Here is a 17,880-nt window from a genome sequence, read left to right as displayed (position 1 = left end):
ACATCACATTGTCCTCCTATACACCGGGTTGAATAATACAAGTACATCTATAATAAATGTATGGTTTGAGATTGCGTGCTCTTATATACATATAAAATGAGTGTGCATTGCTTCACCCTGATTTATATTTCTGTTTACATCATAAAAACTTGTAAAACGCTTAGAGATTATACCATAAAACCAACTTTACTGTCAGTGACAATATTGCCGGAATAATTGTGTTATGGTGTATGATGATTTACTGGTAACCTCAGCTTGTTTCCAGGCACATTGTATAATTACTGTACATCACTCATGTTCCATATTTCTCATGACATAGAACTACCCAGTAATGTAACTAGCAGGAGGCAGGCACGGGGCGGGACATGCAGCTGGGGCCCCCACCCCCCTCCGCACATGATTTTCTGGCCGGTCTCCGTGGTGCGCGAGCTGCCGGGGGGCCGTGAGGGGGTGCGGGCCGTGGTCCAATCGCACCCCATGCTCTCCCGGTAGAGCTCTAAGCACACATTGTTTTCTTTTATCCTCTGAAGAGAACGGCTTAATGTAAAATGAACTTGTATGAGGCAGAGGTGCAATTGTAGGCAATACCTGGTTACTACAGAAAGTGGGGTGCTAGTGGGAAAATGGAAAGTTTATTTCTCTCTTGCAAAATGGGTCTGAAATAATAATGAGTGCTTCTCTGCTTGCTGGTGCTGCTGATGTCTTCTTATTTGGAGGGTCAGACTGTCCTACATAACCCTGGCCCTAGAGGGCACAAGACAAGACCAATGTCAATCAGCCCTTTCCTATTTGCATTATAGACTTATAGGAACCTATTACATGGCCCTAGGAGGACCAGTCCAATGCTACCCATTTGAAGGTGTGCTCCTTTGTGGAGCCTCTATACAGGGGGAGCCATGGTTCTCAAATATGAGTTACTGTGCTGTGGTGTAAAGGATAGACTCCTGCATGGTGTCTCTCGGGACACTTTCTGGGGTTCAGGCCTCTGCTGATTTAGTTCCATCTCTAGTTTTCAAAGCTCCCATCATTAACAGCATCCAACCAATCTACTGTGGGTGAACTGTGGTCCTACCTCTTTGTGTAACAATTAAGTATTCACAACAGAAAAAAAAAAAACAATTAGGGTGAAACAAATCCATACCTTTTGGATACCGCTCCTACCCAAAAAAATCAGCTGAATTCCAGGGCCAATTTTTTATATTAAAATTTGTGTACAGTTATCCCATACTTTACAGTCACATGAGGGTTCAGATTTGGTTTGGAAGGCTGGGAAGTGACCAAATTGTGAATCAACCCCAGAATATTCCTATAAGACACAAAATAAACAATCTTTCTCAAAAGAGCAAACAGATTTTTTTATATTTAATGTTGAAATCTGACGGGGCTAGACATATTGTCAGTTTCCCAGCTGCCCCAAGTCATGTTACTTGTGCTCTGATAAACTTCAGTCACTATTTACTGCTCTACTGCAAGTTGGAGTGATATCACCCCCTCCTTTTCCCCCCCAGCAGCCTAACAACAGAACAATGGGAAGGTAACCAGTTAACAGCTCCCTAACACAAGATGACAGCTGCCACGTAGATCTAAGAACAGCACTCAATAGTAAAATCCAGGTCCCACTGAGACACATTCAGTGACATTGAGTAGGAGAAACAACAGCCTGCCAGAAAGCAGTTCCATCCTAAAGTGCTGGCTCTTTCTGAAATCACATGACCAGGCAAAATGACCTGAGATGGCTGCCTAAATACCAATATTACAAGTCGAAAAAATACACTTGCTGGTTTTGGAATGACATTTTATATTGTAGAGTGAATTATTTGCAGTGTAAACAGTGTGATTTAGAAATAAAAATCATGACAGAATCCCTTTAACAATTGTTAGCCAGGGAAATATGTCCAACTAGTATTTCTAGCCTGATTCTGAGGCCCTTCCCTACAACCAGCAGTGGAACAAGGAGTCCTCCATATTACTGAAAGGTTCAGCAGACTCTGTGCACTGCACTTCTCTTATTGGACAGTTCTTTTGGAAGGATATGGTCATAAGCCACATACTCTGGTTAAAATAATTTACTTTTGCCTTCTAACTTGAATTATCATTGAGTTTATGGAACTGAATTTAGACTTTCTCTGCTTGGCCCGTAATAAATTTGTGTACTGTAATTCCGGGGTCACCATTCGCTGGCACAGGAGTTGCTCGGCCTTTCCTAAGCCAGGGTTCAGGTTATAACCGAGAATCTTTGCTTTGCCAGACTGGTATGGGATTAAAAACTTGTCTTGGATTTTGTTTACCTCTACTGTATCCTTCAAACATAATTTAGCAACTTGTGCTCTTCTTTTCCGAAGCTCTTCAACCTCACGCTGCATCCGTTCCTTTCCAAACTTCTCCACTCGATCCCAGAAGGAATTGTTGAAGTAAACATACAACTGCCAGTCCAGCTGGTTCCAGATCTTTATCTTTTCTTGTGTGTCTTGAGACATAGCGAGTTTAGTGCTGTTAGTCCTTGTGTTTAGGGGAAACGAAAGCACGTCATCAAATGTCCAGCACAGGGCGTCTTTAAGCAGCACCAAAGACTCATCAAAGTACTCAGTGATCAATACGAGGTCATATGTGGCTTCCACCATTCTCCCAGCCAACTGGAAGTGCTTTGGGGATTCTTTCCCATTGTGATCGAAGCCCAGGTCAAAAGTCATAATATTCCTGGCATGGCTGTTGCCTTTGTAATAATTGGATGTTTTGTTGAGGAAGTCTTCCAGGCTTTTGGCTCTAATGAAGGAGGAAGTGGCTTTGTAATAGGAGAAAGACGATTCCATGAGAGACACTGGATTCCGTAAAATGGTGAAATAAAATGAATTACTGGGCATCACCTTTTCCACCTACAGAAACATAAGATCAGATCAATCTTGTGGGATTATGGCTTCACTCGTATAACAGTAGTTTCCTTTATCTTAGATGTAAATTTTATTTCACTTTATCTGCTATATTACTGAACCTTAACTGAATATACATTGGCTTCTTACAAACTTCTATATGTCCTGGAAGCTCCTCTGGAATTAGCAACACTGTTAGGAGATGTGCCTCATCAAATTGAATGGAGTTGCCACACTTAATATCTTGGTATCGCAAAGCAAGCCCTGAGTTTTGGCCATGCCAGGATGGTACTCACAGCTTCTACTTCATCCTTTGGTCAGTTAATTGTTGTGCAAGTGCTGCATGCTTGCAATTAAAAGGGGTTGTTCTCCTTTAAATTAACTTTTAGCAGAGGCATAACTAGAGTGAGCTGGGCTCCCTGCAAAAAAAATTTCAGAGGGCCAAGAGCACTGCAATCTCTAAAGCTATACATTGTGCAATTTCAACAATCCAGCAGCTAGGGTCCAAACTACCCTAGAAACCATGCATTGATTTGAATAAGAGACTGGAATATGCATAGGTGAGGCCCAAAGATGAGTAATGAAAAGTAGCAATAACAAAAATTGTGTAGCCTTACAGAGTATTTGGTTTACAGGTGGGGTCAGTGACCCCCATTTGAAAGCGGGAAAGGGTCAGAAGAAGAAGGCAAATTACATTTCAACTGAAGGGCAATTGAAAAGTTGCTTAGAATTAGCCATTCTATAACATAGTAAAAGTTAATTTTAAGGCAAATCACCCCTTCAACAGCAGGTTGTGATCCAATTGGACTGGGATCAGGCTTGTCAGAGTGGGTATGGATACACGGGTATTTTGGAGCATTTTCTATAAAGAGAAGGTACACACATACAAGGGAGCAGGAGCATTAGGGGTTTAATAGACATCCAGTAGGAACATGAAGATATGAAGATTTAGGGGGCATCGTCCATACTTTACTTATTTCTAGCCTACTGCTTCTGTTAATAATCAGACTATTTTAGTGCACAGGCTCTCAGTGAATTAAGTAATAGTGGACTTTATTAAAAGGTCACATCCAAGCTGTGTAATCTCCCCCCCCCCCGTACATAGAGTTGTACCTCAGTAAGTAGGAATCTCATGTGATGACACATAATCTGATAAGTATTGTTGTTGTGTGCTGAGAATCCATCCACAAAAGCGGCAGTGAAATATTTTGGGTAGAAGAACTGTGAGTTCGTTTTTGAGGGCAAGGCGAATGTCAGGTTATGAAATTCTCCATAGCGGAACAGTATGTTCATGATGGTGCTGCTGGCGGTCTTGTGGGTTTTTAGGAAAAAGATGTTGGTGTGGGCCCTACAGGAGCTGGACCCTCTGTCTTTATTCTCACTATTCTGATGCTCTCCCCTGCTTGCAGTTGTAGGGTGCAGAATGGACACATACGGAGTCATGACGGGATTCCATTGCTCACTCCTCCTGTTCAAAAACAATATCGTGCACATTGAAACCTCTAGCCATTTATAATCATATCTTATCAATAACATGGTGACAGAGGTGGTACAAATAACAGAAGGGCACTTACCCACAGCATGCTGCAGACATTGTGTAACAACTCGGATTTAGTTCAGGATTTGGCCAATTCGGGATTCAGAATACTTTTTGATAAGTTATTGAAAGTGCAGTACCATGTATTCATCTCTCTTTCTGATTTGTAATTTACAGTATATTTGTTATTATTTTTCTAGTTTTAAAAGATATTAGCAGGTTTTTACACTGCTAATATTATGAATTTGGAGCAATAGCTGTCTGGAGACAGTCAGTAGAAAATTAAGTTATTGAGAAAAGGAAAATCGGGAAGGCACATTTACTATATCAAGGGTCCAATTCCTTATTCATGTGAGTTTTTTTAAACATTGAGGGCAAATAGACATTTTTAGGAAAACCTTGATGCAATTTTGTAAAATCCATCCTTCGAAATGCACTAGAATTGGTGGGACTGCAAAAAACAGTGTAAAAAAAGGGGAATGTAAAATCATGATTTGATGTGATAATAGCAGCTGCTGAGCAGGTAGAAGGCTTCCAGCTGGATTTCCTGGATTTATATCATTATTCTTTGCAGGGGCCCCAGAATTGCAAGGAGGGCCCTCATATTTTACTTTGTCCTTGCAAGTCTAATATACTATATGCCAACAGTTATTTATATAAATATGCTATTTGTAGAATTTTAAATTGCATTGTAGGGGCTTTTAAGATTTTGGGCCAGTGAGACAACTAAAGCAAAATTCACAGACGTCTCACCTTTGCCCCATGCTTTCAGCCCTGCTAGCAGGTCACTTTGGGACACCCTTGGTACAGTCACACCCCCTGCACTCTGATAATCTTTTAATACATAGTTGGCCTAAGCCTTATTTGTAAGTTTTTATATAAGTAAAGTGTAATTTATCATTTAGCCAGTAGATGACAGCAACTCCAAGGGTTGGGTCTGTATATGCAACCCCAGGAAGATTTCTAGTATTGCAGGGGATACAGGGCTAGTGAGACGGTCATCACTGGAGAAATCTCTTATATCTGTAACTGAGCTTGAGGTGCCTACTTTCGAGACCTAATAAGCAAAACAAAGATTGAGAAAAGGGGTATGTCCCCTTTAATGCTGAATTAACTAATTGGGGTTAGTCCATGTCAGGCTAAGACCTAGTGGTCTGAGTCCAACAGGAACTTGGGAGAGTGAATTCCAAACAAAACATTGTTTATGAAACTGGACATTGATGTGACGTGGCTGAAGCCAAAACTATTCCATCTTGAGTTATCCTTTAAAGGGGTGGTTCGCCGTTAAGTTTTAGTATGTTATAGAATGGCTAATTCTAAGCGATTTATCAATTGGAGAGGAAAGATTAGATGTTTTCAGCCACAGGATGATGTGCTGGGACATCCACAATGAGGGTGTTGAGATGTGGTGGATCCCTGTCGGTGGATTTGTTCGTCAAGCCCACAGACAGGAATACTCTACTCCACTTTGATTCCTTTCACCCATTGCAGGTTAAAAAGTCCCTCCCAAAATCCCAGTTCAGTAGGGTTAAGAAGATTGTTAAGGATGAGTCATCACTTGACCTTAGATTAACTGAGATGCAGAATAAATTTAAGGAACGGGGCTATCCAAATAATATGTTAAAGGAACAACGCAAAGAGGTAGAGAAAATTGATGTAAAAAGTAAGAGATTGGGCCAGGTAACTCAACAGCAAGATCGTATTCAATTTGTTTAACAGCTTATCCAATAATGTTTCTGATATTGTTAAAAAACATTGGAGAATTCTGAGGGAAGGTCTCCCCAATGTAACTAGTTTTCAAAATTTTCCCATCATGTCCTACAAGAAAAGTAAAACAATAGCCTCAGTACTTGTAAAGTCTGATATAGGCAGCCAAAAAATGAAACAAGGCCCATTACGGCCAATAAAAAATGATACTTTTCCATGCCTTGGGTGTAACTGCTGTTCCAATTGCCAAAAAGGTGGAGTAGTTCATCATCCCCGACAAGGTACACCGTTTACAATATGGGGGTACTACACATGTGCCACAAGCTTCATGGTGTATAGAATTAAATGCCCTTGTGGCCTATTATACGTGGGACAAACCTCACGCCCCATTCGAGAAAGAATTAGGGAGCATAAATCGGCAATTAGAACAAAAAAGATGGAACAAGCAGTTGCTGGCCATTGTTTAGAGGCTGGACATTGGATACACCAATTGAAATTTCAGATATTGGATCATATACCTATACCCAGACGAGGTGGGGATCGTATAAAATTTATATTTTAAAAAAAGAAGCACAGTGGATTAGGAGACTAGGGACACTTTCTCCGTATGGATTGAATAGGGAATACGATCTACAAGCTATTTTTCGATGATTATGTTTTTATTCAGATTTTAATTGGTTGTTCTTAATATTTTGTTTTACAGATAATATACCTAAATGATTGGTCTGTGACCCACAAAGAGTTAACTACAAAACTAATTGAACTGCTTAGCAACAGTATGTATGCAATGTGTTTTCTAATATTTAAATGTTGCCAAAAGGTGGTACTTAAGGGATACATTTTGGTCACAGTTGTAACAATATGTATATAACTTGTTGCTGTTACCATATAACCAGTAGATGGCGAAAATTTCCCCTATATAAAAGGGGTGTTTCAAAATGGTTATTATAGCGCTTGATAAAAGGCCACATGGCCTGAAACTTCGTGGACCAGGCTGTTTGCCATGTAGTTTATCAATAAAGGCATTTTAACCTACTGGTGCTGTGCGAAAAACCTTCTTTGGGACATCCACAATGTGCACAATTGTTTTGCCCCACACTGGGGCCATAGCCTTTATAAATTGGCCTGAGGGCCCCTCATCTCTTACTCTGACCCTTGTCTTGTCCCCACCTTCAGTAGCATTTATCACTCACCTCTTCTTTTTACTGACTTCCAGAATTTGTAATGTGGTGAATACAACCCCAGTGACAATCAGAGCAACACAAAGCAGCTTCAGGCAAACAGTGGTCCTGAAAACACAACACAAACAGGATTCATTGGCTCATATACACACACCTTTCTCTTTGCTTTCTCTATCACACCTCTTCTAAAAAACAACATTGGCAAGCACTAAACATAATTGGTATTTGCATTTACATTAATTGCCTGCCTTCCACATCAGTAGACACTGGCACTTGTAGCTTTATTACATCTGGGCTGGCTGCAGGCTGAACACCCTGGTTTCATTCTGTAGAGGGAGAACCACCCTTCCTGCATTAAGCAGGCTTTCTGGCATCATCATTGCCCCTTCCAACCATAACTCTCTCGAGTAAGGAAGACAATAGCCAAAGTCAAGGGAGACACACTTAGTTCTATTCTTACCCTAACTCCAGGTGCCCCACGGGACATCTTTTATTTATTAATCCATTAGGGTCATGGGACATGAGGCACTTGGAATACAGATAGGTTGTAAAAAAACATGAAAAAATAATGAGACTCCATATTGGGGCTCCATATTTTCTTTGAGGTGCCTACTTTGGAGACCTAATAAGCAAAACAAAGATTGAGAAAAGGGGCATGTCCCCTTTAATGCTGAATTAACTAATTGGGGGTAGTCCATGTCAGGCTGAGTCCAACAGGAACTTGGGACAGTGAATTTCAAACAAAACATTGTTTATGAAACTGGACATTGATGTGATGTGGCTGAAGCCAAAACTATTCCATCTTGAGTTATCCTTTAAAGGGGTGGTTCACCATTAAGTTTTAGTATATTATAGAATGGCTAATTCTAAGCAATTTATAAATTGGAGAGGAATGATCCTTGCCTTCAGATTAATTTAATTTCACTATTACAGCCAGTTCTATTGCAGCTCTTTTAGTTACTTCCTTGTCTAGCAGGAAGCTCTGCAACTTTGCCTTTCTAATCACTCCCCTTTAACATCATGTGTTTGTAATTTATCAGTTAGTGACCTTTATAAACCTACATCATGTCACTTCACACTGCTTGATCACTGAAGCCACAAAGCCAGATCCAGCCTGTTAAGCTCCCCATACACTAGCCAATATAAACTGCCAACAGATTAAAGGAGATCTAAACCCCCCAGTTAATCAAAAATCCCCATCCGTCCATTGGCCACCCTTCCTGCTTTCTCCCTCCTTAGTAACTCAGTGGAAAAAGTGTCCCTGTCATGTACCTTGGCATATTCATGCAGAGTATCGCAACGGAGCTCTCCTGCGCCATCTTCTGTATCTTCTGGTTCCACGCGGAAGTGAGTGCCGGAATGGAGCTTTTTTGCACATGCGCAGTTGGGACCATTCTGGTGTTCGTGCCTACTGCGAATGCGCCATAGCTCCAAAGATTGCCGAAGGAAAAGAAGAGTATCCGAAGATGGCGCTGAAGAGTTCCACTGCGCAATAATTATGCCAAGTTATATGACAGGGATACTTTTTACACTGAGTTACTAAGGAGGGAGAAAGCATTGAGGGGGCCAATGGACAGAAGGGGATGGGGATTTTTGATTAATGGGGGTTTAGTTCTCCTTTAAGTCGGCAGCTTATTGGGCAGTGTTTAGGGCCCTCCAACGGACTTCCCCAATTGATATCTGGCTGAAAGTCAACCAAATGTCAATTGGGCAGGTTTAAAAATCCTGTTGGATTGAGGACCACATTGGTTCGTTGATGCAGCCCTCAATCCAACTACCCATATTCTTCTTGAGGAAATCCGATCATTGGGCCCTACGGGATCAGCCCAATGTAGGGACCTATTGTCTGAAACCACATGTTGGGAAATCCCCTGCCTGTGAGCTACAGGGTCTGCCTAGAGCTTTGGGAGGTGCTGGAGCCCTTGTCCCTGTGCAGCATGTCTGGCAGATACTGACATGCTGCACAGGGACAAGGTGTCGTTGCTGCACCACCTTTGAATATATAGGAGATGCCACGTGCTCACATTTTGCCATTCCTGCTTTCACTGAGAGAGGGTGGACAGAGATGACTGCAAAGATGTAGGGGCAGGAGCCCCTGGATGGCTGGGGTGCGGCAGCCCCAAGCCTGGGAGCTAGACCAGGAAGGTCTGAAGCTCCTAAATCCAAAACCTGGACTTTGTGTGCTCACGCTATGGACAGTGATCGAAGCTACGGAGGATCAAGCAATGTGTGTGCTTGGCTAGGAAAGCCTGGCAATATTTATTCACCACCATGCCATACTAATTCAATTTAAACAACTTGAAAACAAACAGCGCTGCATGTGTAAGGAGGGAACCCTTGTTTCAAATTCTAAACCACATACACTGATTAGCGAATCAGGTGAGTGTGGAACAGTATGTGGGCTTGTTAGAAGTAATTTATAATTATCTGCATATGAAGCAGAACAATATGCCACCCTGCTCTGTGTAAGTAGGGGTAGAAGGTCTTTTGTAATCCTGTGTGAAACAAATCCCGAGATCTGCGATGTGTGGCGTCCCAAGAGGGCATACAAAGTCACAAGATTACTTCACGTTCATTGTGCTCTCCCGAACACTGGGATACTCTAGCTGTACCCCCTGAAAGAAGCCTTATTAATTAAGTCAGTGTGAAACCACAAACGACACTGGTTATTCAGAATGGCAACGTAAACTCAAACGGACATGTATTGCAAAAGACTGGTAAAACTTTAATCTGCTATGCAGCAGTTACACAGGTAGGTATGCCATGTCACCTTGGCTTGTATTTTCCTTGTATTGAATAATTTATCTGATAAGGTTTAGATTAACCGTAAGTACCTGGGACTGTGTGAGCTACACAAATTAACAAGGTCATATTCAGCCATTAATATCAGTGAAGTGTTTGTTCTCAGTTGGAAAGGAGAGAGACACAAACTCATTATGCACAGTACATGTTAAGAATCGAAAGCTAGTAGAGCTCATTTACTAACATAGGTGCTAAATTTCACAAGTGCAGCAACCAATTACCACTTAATTTTAAAGGGCATGTAAAGGCAACAAAATAAAATCCCATTTTTACTTTCTTTAATGAAAAATGAACCGATCTCCACAATACTTTAGTTAAAAAATGTCTACCGTTTTTATAAAAAACCTGACTGTATGCAGTAAAATTATTCCTTCATTTACTGCTGTGGATAGGAATTGTCAGACAGTCCCTAACTGCTGAGCAGAGAAACAATCATACTTATGAACAGCAGGGGGAGTCCCCGTGTTACTTCCCAGCCATGCAGAACTCAAGCAGCTTTGTTTGTTTCCCTGTAGAGCAGTCGATGACTGTATAGAGATTTGTATTGGATTTTATTTTTGCCTTTACATCCCCTTCACTGTTTCCAACTCCAGCTGCAGGGACAAAGATCATGGAGCCAGATTTAAACAGATAAAATGGGATTCTCATTGATGGATTATTTTGCTGCAGCCACTGGTTCTGCAGAGTTGGAGAAAGTTTGTATTAAACAATAGAAAAACGATAAAATCCACATTAGATTACATGACAACACAGGACCCAGTGCAGTCTCCATATTCTGATTATTAATCAGTCTTGCTGTATCGGCTTCTGGCAGATATTATTTGATAATTTATGATGATCCCTAAGCAGCCCAGACCACACTGAGCATGTGCACAGTCTTAGTCTTGCATAGATGTTTAACAAAGTTACAAGATGGTGACCCCCTGTGGCCAACTTTGAAAGCATAAATTATTTGTTTGATTCGCTTGTAGTGCAGTAAGTTCATGTTTATATTTAGTATACAAAATACAGCATGTCTAGCCTTATTCTATTTTAGACTTTACTTCCCCTTTAAAGGGATTCGTTAAACAAAGCAAATGGCGTATTTGCTCTCTTCTCTGTTTTACAATTGATTTGAACTTGCCTAAAGCTTAACAAATGGAGGTTCACTTTTTAGACTAATATTTGATAATAAATTCAGTCCGAAACTACAAGGGTGGGTTGGCGTTTGGGAGGACTGGTCTCTGCATACTGCATATCTCTCTCTTCTTGCTACATTTCTAAGGGGTCAAAGATTTATGGTTTTTGAGTCTTAGTTAGCTCTTTCAATAGTACAGAGCAGGTAATTACCACAGTCTCGGTTACCCTGCCTTCTCCAAGCTTTGTGGTGTCCCAGGGAAAGAAAATAATCAGGCAGCAGAAATCGGGACAACTCCGCCTCTCTTTATTTCATTTTCTCACATACGTTTTCATGCAATATGAGCAGTTGATTTAAACAATTCATTCCCAATTAATTTTACCGGCTATCAATTGTTTCTCTACCTCAGAACTTTTTTGTTAAAATGAACTGTGATTTTTGCACTGCACTTTAAATTCATGATAAACTATTTAGTATATTGATTACATAAATCTATTAATTGTACAATTAGTCTCATTGTAATCAATTTTTTTAATTAACTTAAAGGGGACCCGTCACCCAAACAAAATTATCCAAACCCAATTTATCATGTTAGTCAAGCAAAATGAACTTTAATTACACTGTATAAATTATTTGAATCTTGTTTCCATCAGTCTGGGAACTCATAATTATAGCCACCAGGCAGGAGCCATTTTGTGGACACTGTTTTTAAGGCAAGCATTGTATCATCTCAAAATCTTGTGCACTAGGGGACAGGGACCCAATGTCCATCCCCATGCACTGGTTACACAATTAAATGGTAAAGAGAGCTGGGGGAATGTAGGGAGAGCGGTGACATCTAGGAAGTGCTGAATGGAAAGTGAAAGTAATTGCTTGCCCCGCCTCTATGCCCAGTCATAGAGGAGGGGTAGGCAATACTTGATTGACAGCTGATATTTTTAAATGAGTTTACAACAGCTATGAATGCTTTAATAAAAAAAAGAAACTGGATTTCATTTTTAATTTAAGAAGGACTTTTATTATACAGATTTTTATGTCTGGGTGACGGGTCCACTTTAAGTCATTGGCTTACTCTTTACAATTAAATAAGTCTGATTGGACTATTACTGAATTCGTTTCTAATTATCACTTTCTAGAAAAGATTAATGATTCACCTTGCACAGTAAATAGAGAATAATTGATAAACATCTGTGGAATAAATATATGGTATAAGTAGTAATTCTATATAAATGGGGTTCCTTTCTTCTAAAAATTTGTTTTAACAACTAAGTTTGTAAGTCGGCCCCAGCATCTCAAATATCAGGATTGAGTAAATCAAATCCTATGAAGCAAAAGGGCGCAAGACATTCAATTCGCTTTTATGTTCCCACACCTTGCCCATCTCTCCTAAAATAATATCTCATAATATCTTATGTCTCTATGATCATTTGAAAAGGCTTCACTGTTATACATTATAGGAATTTCAACTGAGAAGCCGTAGCACTGATAATCAAAGTGCACACTCAAGCTAAAATGGTTCAATGGAATATGAAAGGGGGTTTAACCAAACAAACATGTAAAACAAAATCAGAAACTGCCATATTCAAAGTTGTTTATTGATACTAAAAAGTTTTACCAAAATGTAAAAAGCTATCACAAAAAAATCCATGCTCATGGGTATCTGCATGGCTATCCGGATCACTTCTGTGCAATTCTAGTGCAGTCACCTTTCCATACAGATCCCTCACCAACCGATAATTCCCCCTTCAGATTCCAGCAACCCAGGTTCCAGTAACTGTAATTTTAGGATTAAGAGGTTGCACAGCTAACATATCTGCTGTCCTCAATATCGCTATGTCCATCTGAGCTTTTATTGTGCCACCGGAATGTTAAGGCAAGACCTTGCTGTTCTTGAAAGGACTTGCCTGACACCACTACTTTGAGAATCCCTCGAGGTCTTCTACCACCAGCATGGAGCCCTCCCATTAAGTTGGTTCCCATTTTTCAAGAGTTTTGACACCCTGCCTACCAAAACTAAATAGAAATTGTGCATAACGTACATTTCACTCTGTGTACCCAACCTTTATCAAAGTGACTGGAAATACAACATTAGTACCACGGTAGAACTCTCAGAGTGTGTTACCCACAATTACTGCATGACATAGAGATGGTGACAAGTCCAGAACTAGGGACAAGCAGAAGAGGCACCTGCCTAAGGCACGAAAATGGGGGGGGGGTGCCGGGCAGGTAACTTTTGAAGAGTCTTCTGCCTACCCCTGGTCTAGGTTCTCCTGTTCCCACTGCTGCTCTCCCATCTTGCCACCATGCCCTACCCTGTAACTTCACTTTGCATGGAGTACACGAGGGAGCTGATGTGGTCAACTGAGTTGCCTAGGGCTAGGGTTGCCACCGGTAAATGTGTAATATCTGTCCCGACCCTGGCAGGTGTTTTACCGGCTAGGCCGGTAAAATACCAGCCCGGTGACAACCCTACCTATGGCATCCGGCCGGCTGGGCCCTCCCATGGATGGTGAAACAGATTGTGATCTCAATATTGTGAATGTGACTGGTATGGACAGAAGACATACTGCACTAGGGTAGCCAATTTGGCAGAATGAAATCCACCTCCATTCCATAATAACTTCAAAAAGTAATAGGACATCATAAACTGACTGTCACGTCCATCTAGTCCTCAAATGGATTGCTAGCACAGCACGTAAAATCTACTTAGCCCAGCTCACATGACCCCCAACACTCATGCAGCAATGTCAAGCGTGGAGACAATTCCCCAAACACTAAAGCAGTTACCCCAGAAGAGGTAAGGCCTGTCCCATGTTTCACCCAACTCAGTTGTAAATAATATGAACCAACAGCTGAAAAAGACTACATAGTAAAAGAGCTGTAGAATATCTACAATGAACAGCTAAGGTCAAAGGGCAAAAGTGTTACCAATGGAGTTATTCTGCCAATCACATGGGCCCTTACAAGACCGGACATCGGATGTTTATAAATTGAGCACAGCATGTTATGTTACATCTATGACCTTGGACTACATTAAACAACAGTATTTGTAACACTTAAGTATTTGGGACAATTAATCTTAACTAAATCTTTGTTGATTCTGGCAGGCCTACCAACTGTTTTATATTAACATTAAAGATAAGAGTCCTTAGAGAAATATATCTCAATGTTTTGTTTTTTTTTAATAAAAATGATTGATTAGGAAGATTGCCAGCTGAGGACTAAATCTTGCCTCTAGTCTCATCGAGGGTTTTCCTTTGAAACCATAAGAGTCATCTTTAACCATAGTTCTCTTTAAAGGAAATACAAGTCTTTAAAACAAATGAATGAAAAAATAAACAGGATGATAGTCTAAGTACTTTTGCCATTTACAGCTTTTCTTCTTTTTAAGATTCCAGGAAATTAAGAAAAAATGTAAACAGCTGATATGATGAATTTTGTAACAACAGTGCCTCCTGCTGGTCACTTTTCTGACTGTGCTCCCATCAGCAGAAGAAGAGGCCTGTTCTGATGTTGCTCTCTTTAGAAAAGAGATCAGGAACCTCAGATAACTTTTCTCTTGTCTTTCCTGAGCAGAGCAACATCAGAACAGTTCTCTTGCTTTCTGTTTACAGATTCTGCTGACTGGATCACAGTCCAAAAACTGAACAGCATGTGGTGCTGTTGATATAAACTACATTATATTAGCAGTATACATTTTTCATGACCTGATGCTGATCTCCAGCATCAGACACATATTTGAGTGCAGTCAGCCCAGTGACACTAGAATGCTGGGAAATCAAAGACTGTTATGACCAAGAAAACAAATATGCAGATTTCCACCAGTTTGCTTTTTGCACTTTGCCCAGCATAATTAACTAGCCAATTTGCAAAATTTGTATTTCATATTTTACTTATATATCTTTAGATTGTAAGCTCTTGGAAGCAAGACCCGCTGATCCTATTTTTATTGTGTAACCCTTATTTGTTAAATTATTGAAAGACCCCTGTTTGTTATAAATTAATGTAAAGCTCTCTGTAACTTGCTGGAGTTATATAAATAAATGATGATGTGTTGTGTACCAAAAAAGTTATTATAAGTAAGTAATTAAGTTATAAGTAATTAAGGCAGTCACAAGAGTACCAACACCTCTCTTTGTACTGTTCAAAATGTTTCAAACGTTATTAAAAATAAAATGCTAAAACAAATTTGAGCAATAGTTGTATTAAATATCCATCCTATATGTTAAGCTGTCCCCATTTATATAGCATTCATGGTACAGGTATGGGATCTGTTATCCGGAAACGCATTATCCAGAAAGCTAAGAATTAAGGGAAAGGCTGTCTCCCATAGACTCCATTTTATCCAAATAATCTAAAAAATTTTTAAAAAAAAATAATTTCCTTTTTCTCTAATAATAAAAGAGTACAGTTATGGGATCCATTATTCAGAAACCCATTATCCAGAAAGTTCCAAATTATGGAAAAGCCATTTCCCTTAGTCTCCATTTTAACGAAATAAATCAAATTTAAAAAAAAAATCCTTTTTCTCTGTAATAATAAAACAGTACCTTGTACTTGATCCCAAGTAATAAGATGTAATTATTCCTTATTAGAAGTAAAACCAGCCTATTTGGTTAATGTTTAAATGATTTTCTAGAAGACTTAAGCAATGAAGATGCAAATTACAGAAAGATCCATTATCCGGAAAACCCAAGGTCCCGAGCATTCTGGATAACAGGTCCCATACCTGTACCTTGTACTTTATCCAAGTTAAGATATAATGAATCATTATTGGAGGCAAAACCAGCCTATTGGGTTTATTTCATGTTTACATGATTTTCTAGTAGACATAAGGAATGAAGATCCAAATTACAGAAAGATCCGTTATCCGGAAAACCCCAGGTCCAGTACCTGTGGTCACATACACTATAAGTTAGGTACATATAGATCTTGAAAAGCTTCCATTCTATACATAGCACAATATGTTGCACTTAAGACATGTCCTATTTTAATGACAAGAAAACCCTATTCTTGCAGATCATGTTGTACTGCTGGGAGGGTCATTTGGAGAGATCCGGTTCTGAACTTACCTGCAGACAGCTCTGCTCCTCCACATCATTGTTACCAAGTGTTTCCCAGTTCTTCCCTGTTACTTTAGTCAGGTGTGTGTGTCCTTAAATATTCTTCGTAGTAAGGGTGATTTTTATCTTTCTTACATTATTTATCTTTTCCGTCACAAGATGTAGAAAAAAGTTCTTTAAACCCCTCCTCCCCTCCATCTCACCTGTCTCCATTCAATTTGTTCCAAAGATCTATCAGTAGACAGGTTTTAAAGAAAAGTATGAGATTGCCTTGGAAATACAGACCACACATATTGTATCATAATTTGTCTCCTGTTTAGCACATAAAGAAGCTCAGTGTGATGTTTTACCAGACACAACTATATTCTCCCCACCTGCATATCAAACTGCATTTTATTTCCTCGGAACATAGTGCAGAATTATGTTTGCCATAATATTATCTCTTTTTAATGTTATTTTCTTTCCCAGAATATCTAAAATGCATTTTAGTGTCTTCACAATATAAAGTGCAGCATTATATTATTCCTGCTTGCATGTGATCTACTATTATATCCTCCAAGTCTTCACATATAACCGAATTCCACTGTGTCCTAAGCAGAGAGTGTGGAATTACACCCTGCTAGTCTGTTTATTATGCAGCGTGCCCTGTGCCTGCACTCTCCGTGCCCCTGGGCAAGTTTGCACACTGCTAAGAAATGATTCCACTAAGTGTTTTATTCCTGCAGGCAGTGCCAGTGTATGTGCCACTCTGTGTGTAAGTGCATGTGGGTATTTTATCCCAATTTAACTCATAACAAGAGTTTAGATATATGAAGCCATTGCTGTAATATAGTGCAATATATTAAATAAGGATTCACCTTCAACATGTTCTGCTAATTCCACAAACTAAAGCCCTTTTCACTGCTCTGCTGAGTGCCAGTGATGTAAATATAGAGGAAGCAAAATAGGGGGCCCCAAGTCTCCTTCCTACAGGAGTCCATCGCAGGTGACCTGCCACGTACGTGAAATAACATTTTTTGTCACAGATGACTTTGTGCATTGCACGTGACCCTTGATTTCGGCAGTCAGATGGTGGAGGCCAAACTCATGTGCCACTGTTGGGCTCCCAGAGGGTGCCGTCACACAATTTGGGAACTACTGCTTTATAGGGTTAACTACACAACTAATATTAACAACTAAGTATAAGCAACAACATTTTCTACAGCCTGGAATAGGGAAATAAAATAGTTATCTCTTTGATCAGCCCCTAACACTGTCAAGGATTTACAGGCAATCAAGTGAACCAGGGCTGGATCTAGGGGCAGGTACCTTTTGAAGAGTCTTCTGCCTAACCCTAGTTTGGGCTCTTTTGCACACCCTGCTTGTCACCACATGCTCCCCCCCCCCCGGGTTGCCTAGGGTGCCCAGTTATGCGTATTTTACAAACATTATATCCGGTAGCTCAAGATCAATAAAAATCCAGTTTTATTCAATATACATAACAAAATTGTTTACATACTGACCCCCTCAACGATCCACCTTACGCGTTTTGTACCTACCGGTACTTAATCATAGGTGCCCAGTTGACTTGGCCTGTCTCTGTGATGGACACTTCCAGAAATGTTAT

At 40.1% G+C, this 17,880-nt stretch overlaps 1 protein-coding gene across 2 annotated transcripts; it reads right to left on the bottom strand.

Moving 5' to 3' along the window:
• Nucleotides 1-1,801: 1,801 nt before the first annotated feature.
• gal3st2.L (galactose-3-O-sulfotransferase 2 L homeolog) lies at nucleotides 1,802-16,390 on the bottom strand. Of its 2 annotated transcripts, XM_041563491.1 has the most exons (4): nucleotides 16,284-16,390; nucleotides 7,305-7,400; nucleotides 3,981-4,335; nucleotides 1,802-2,873 (listed from the first exon to the last, which is right to left on the bottom strand). In XM_041563491.1, exons 1-4 carry the CDS (start codon nucleotides 16,310-16,312, stop codon nucleotides 2,067-2,069), a joined length of 1,287 nt encoding a protein of 428 aa, XP_041419425.1. In that variant the 5' UTR covers nucleotides 16,313-16,390; the 3' UTR covers nucleotides 1,802-2,066. The 2 variants fall into 2 exon arrangements, with proteins under 2 accessions (XP_041419425.1, XP_018117844.2); XM_018262355.2 differs by lacking the exon at nucleotides 7,305-7,400 and having other exon boundaries at nucleotides 16,284-16,384.
• Between the last annotated feature and the right edge of the window lie 1,490 nt (nucleotides 16,391-17,880).

This window comes from Xenopus laevis, chromosome 5L (genome assembly GCF_017654675.1).
Source record: "Xenopus laevis strain J_2021 chromosome 5L, Xenopus_laevis_v10.1, whole genome shotgun sequence".
Taxonomy (NCBI): Eukaryota; Metazoa; Chordata; class Amphibia; order Anura; family Pipidae; genus Xenopus; species Xenopus laevis.
The sequence above is the reverse complement of the archived record's forward strand: the minus strand, read 5'-3'. Positions and strand labels throughout refer to the sequence as shown.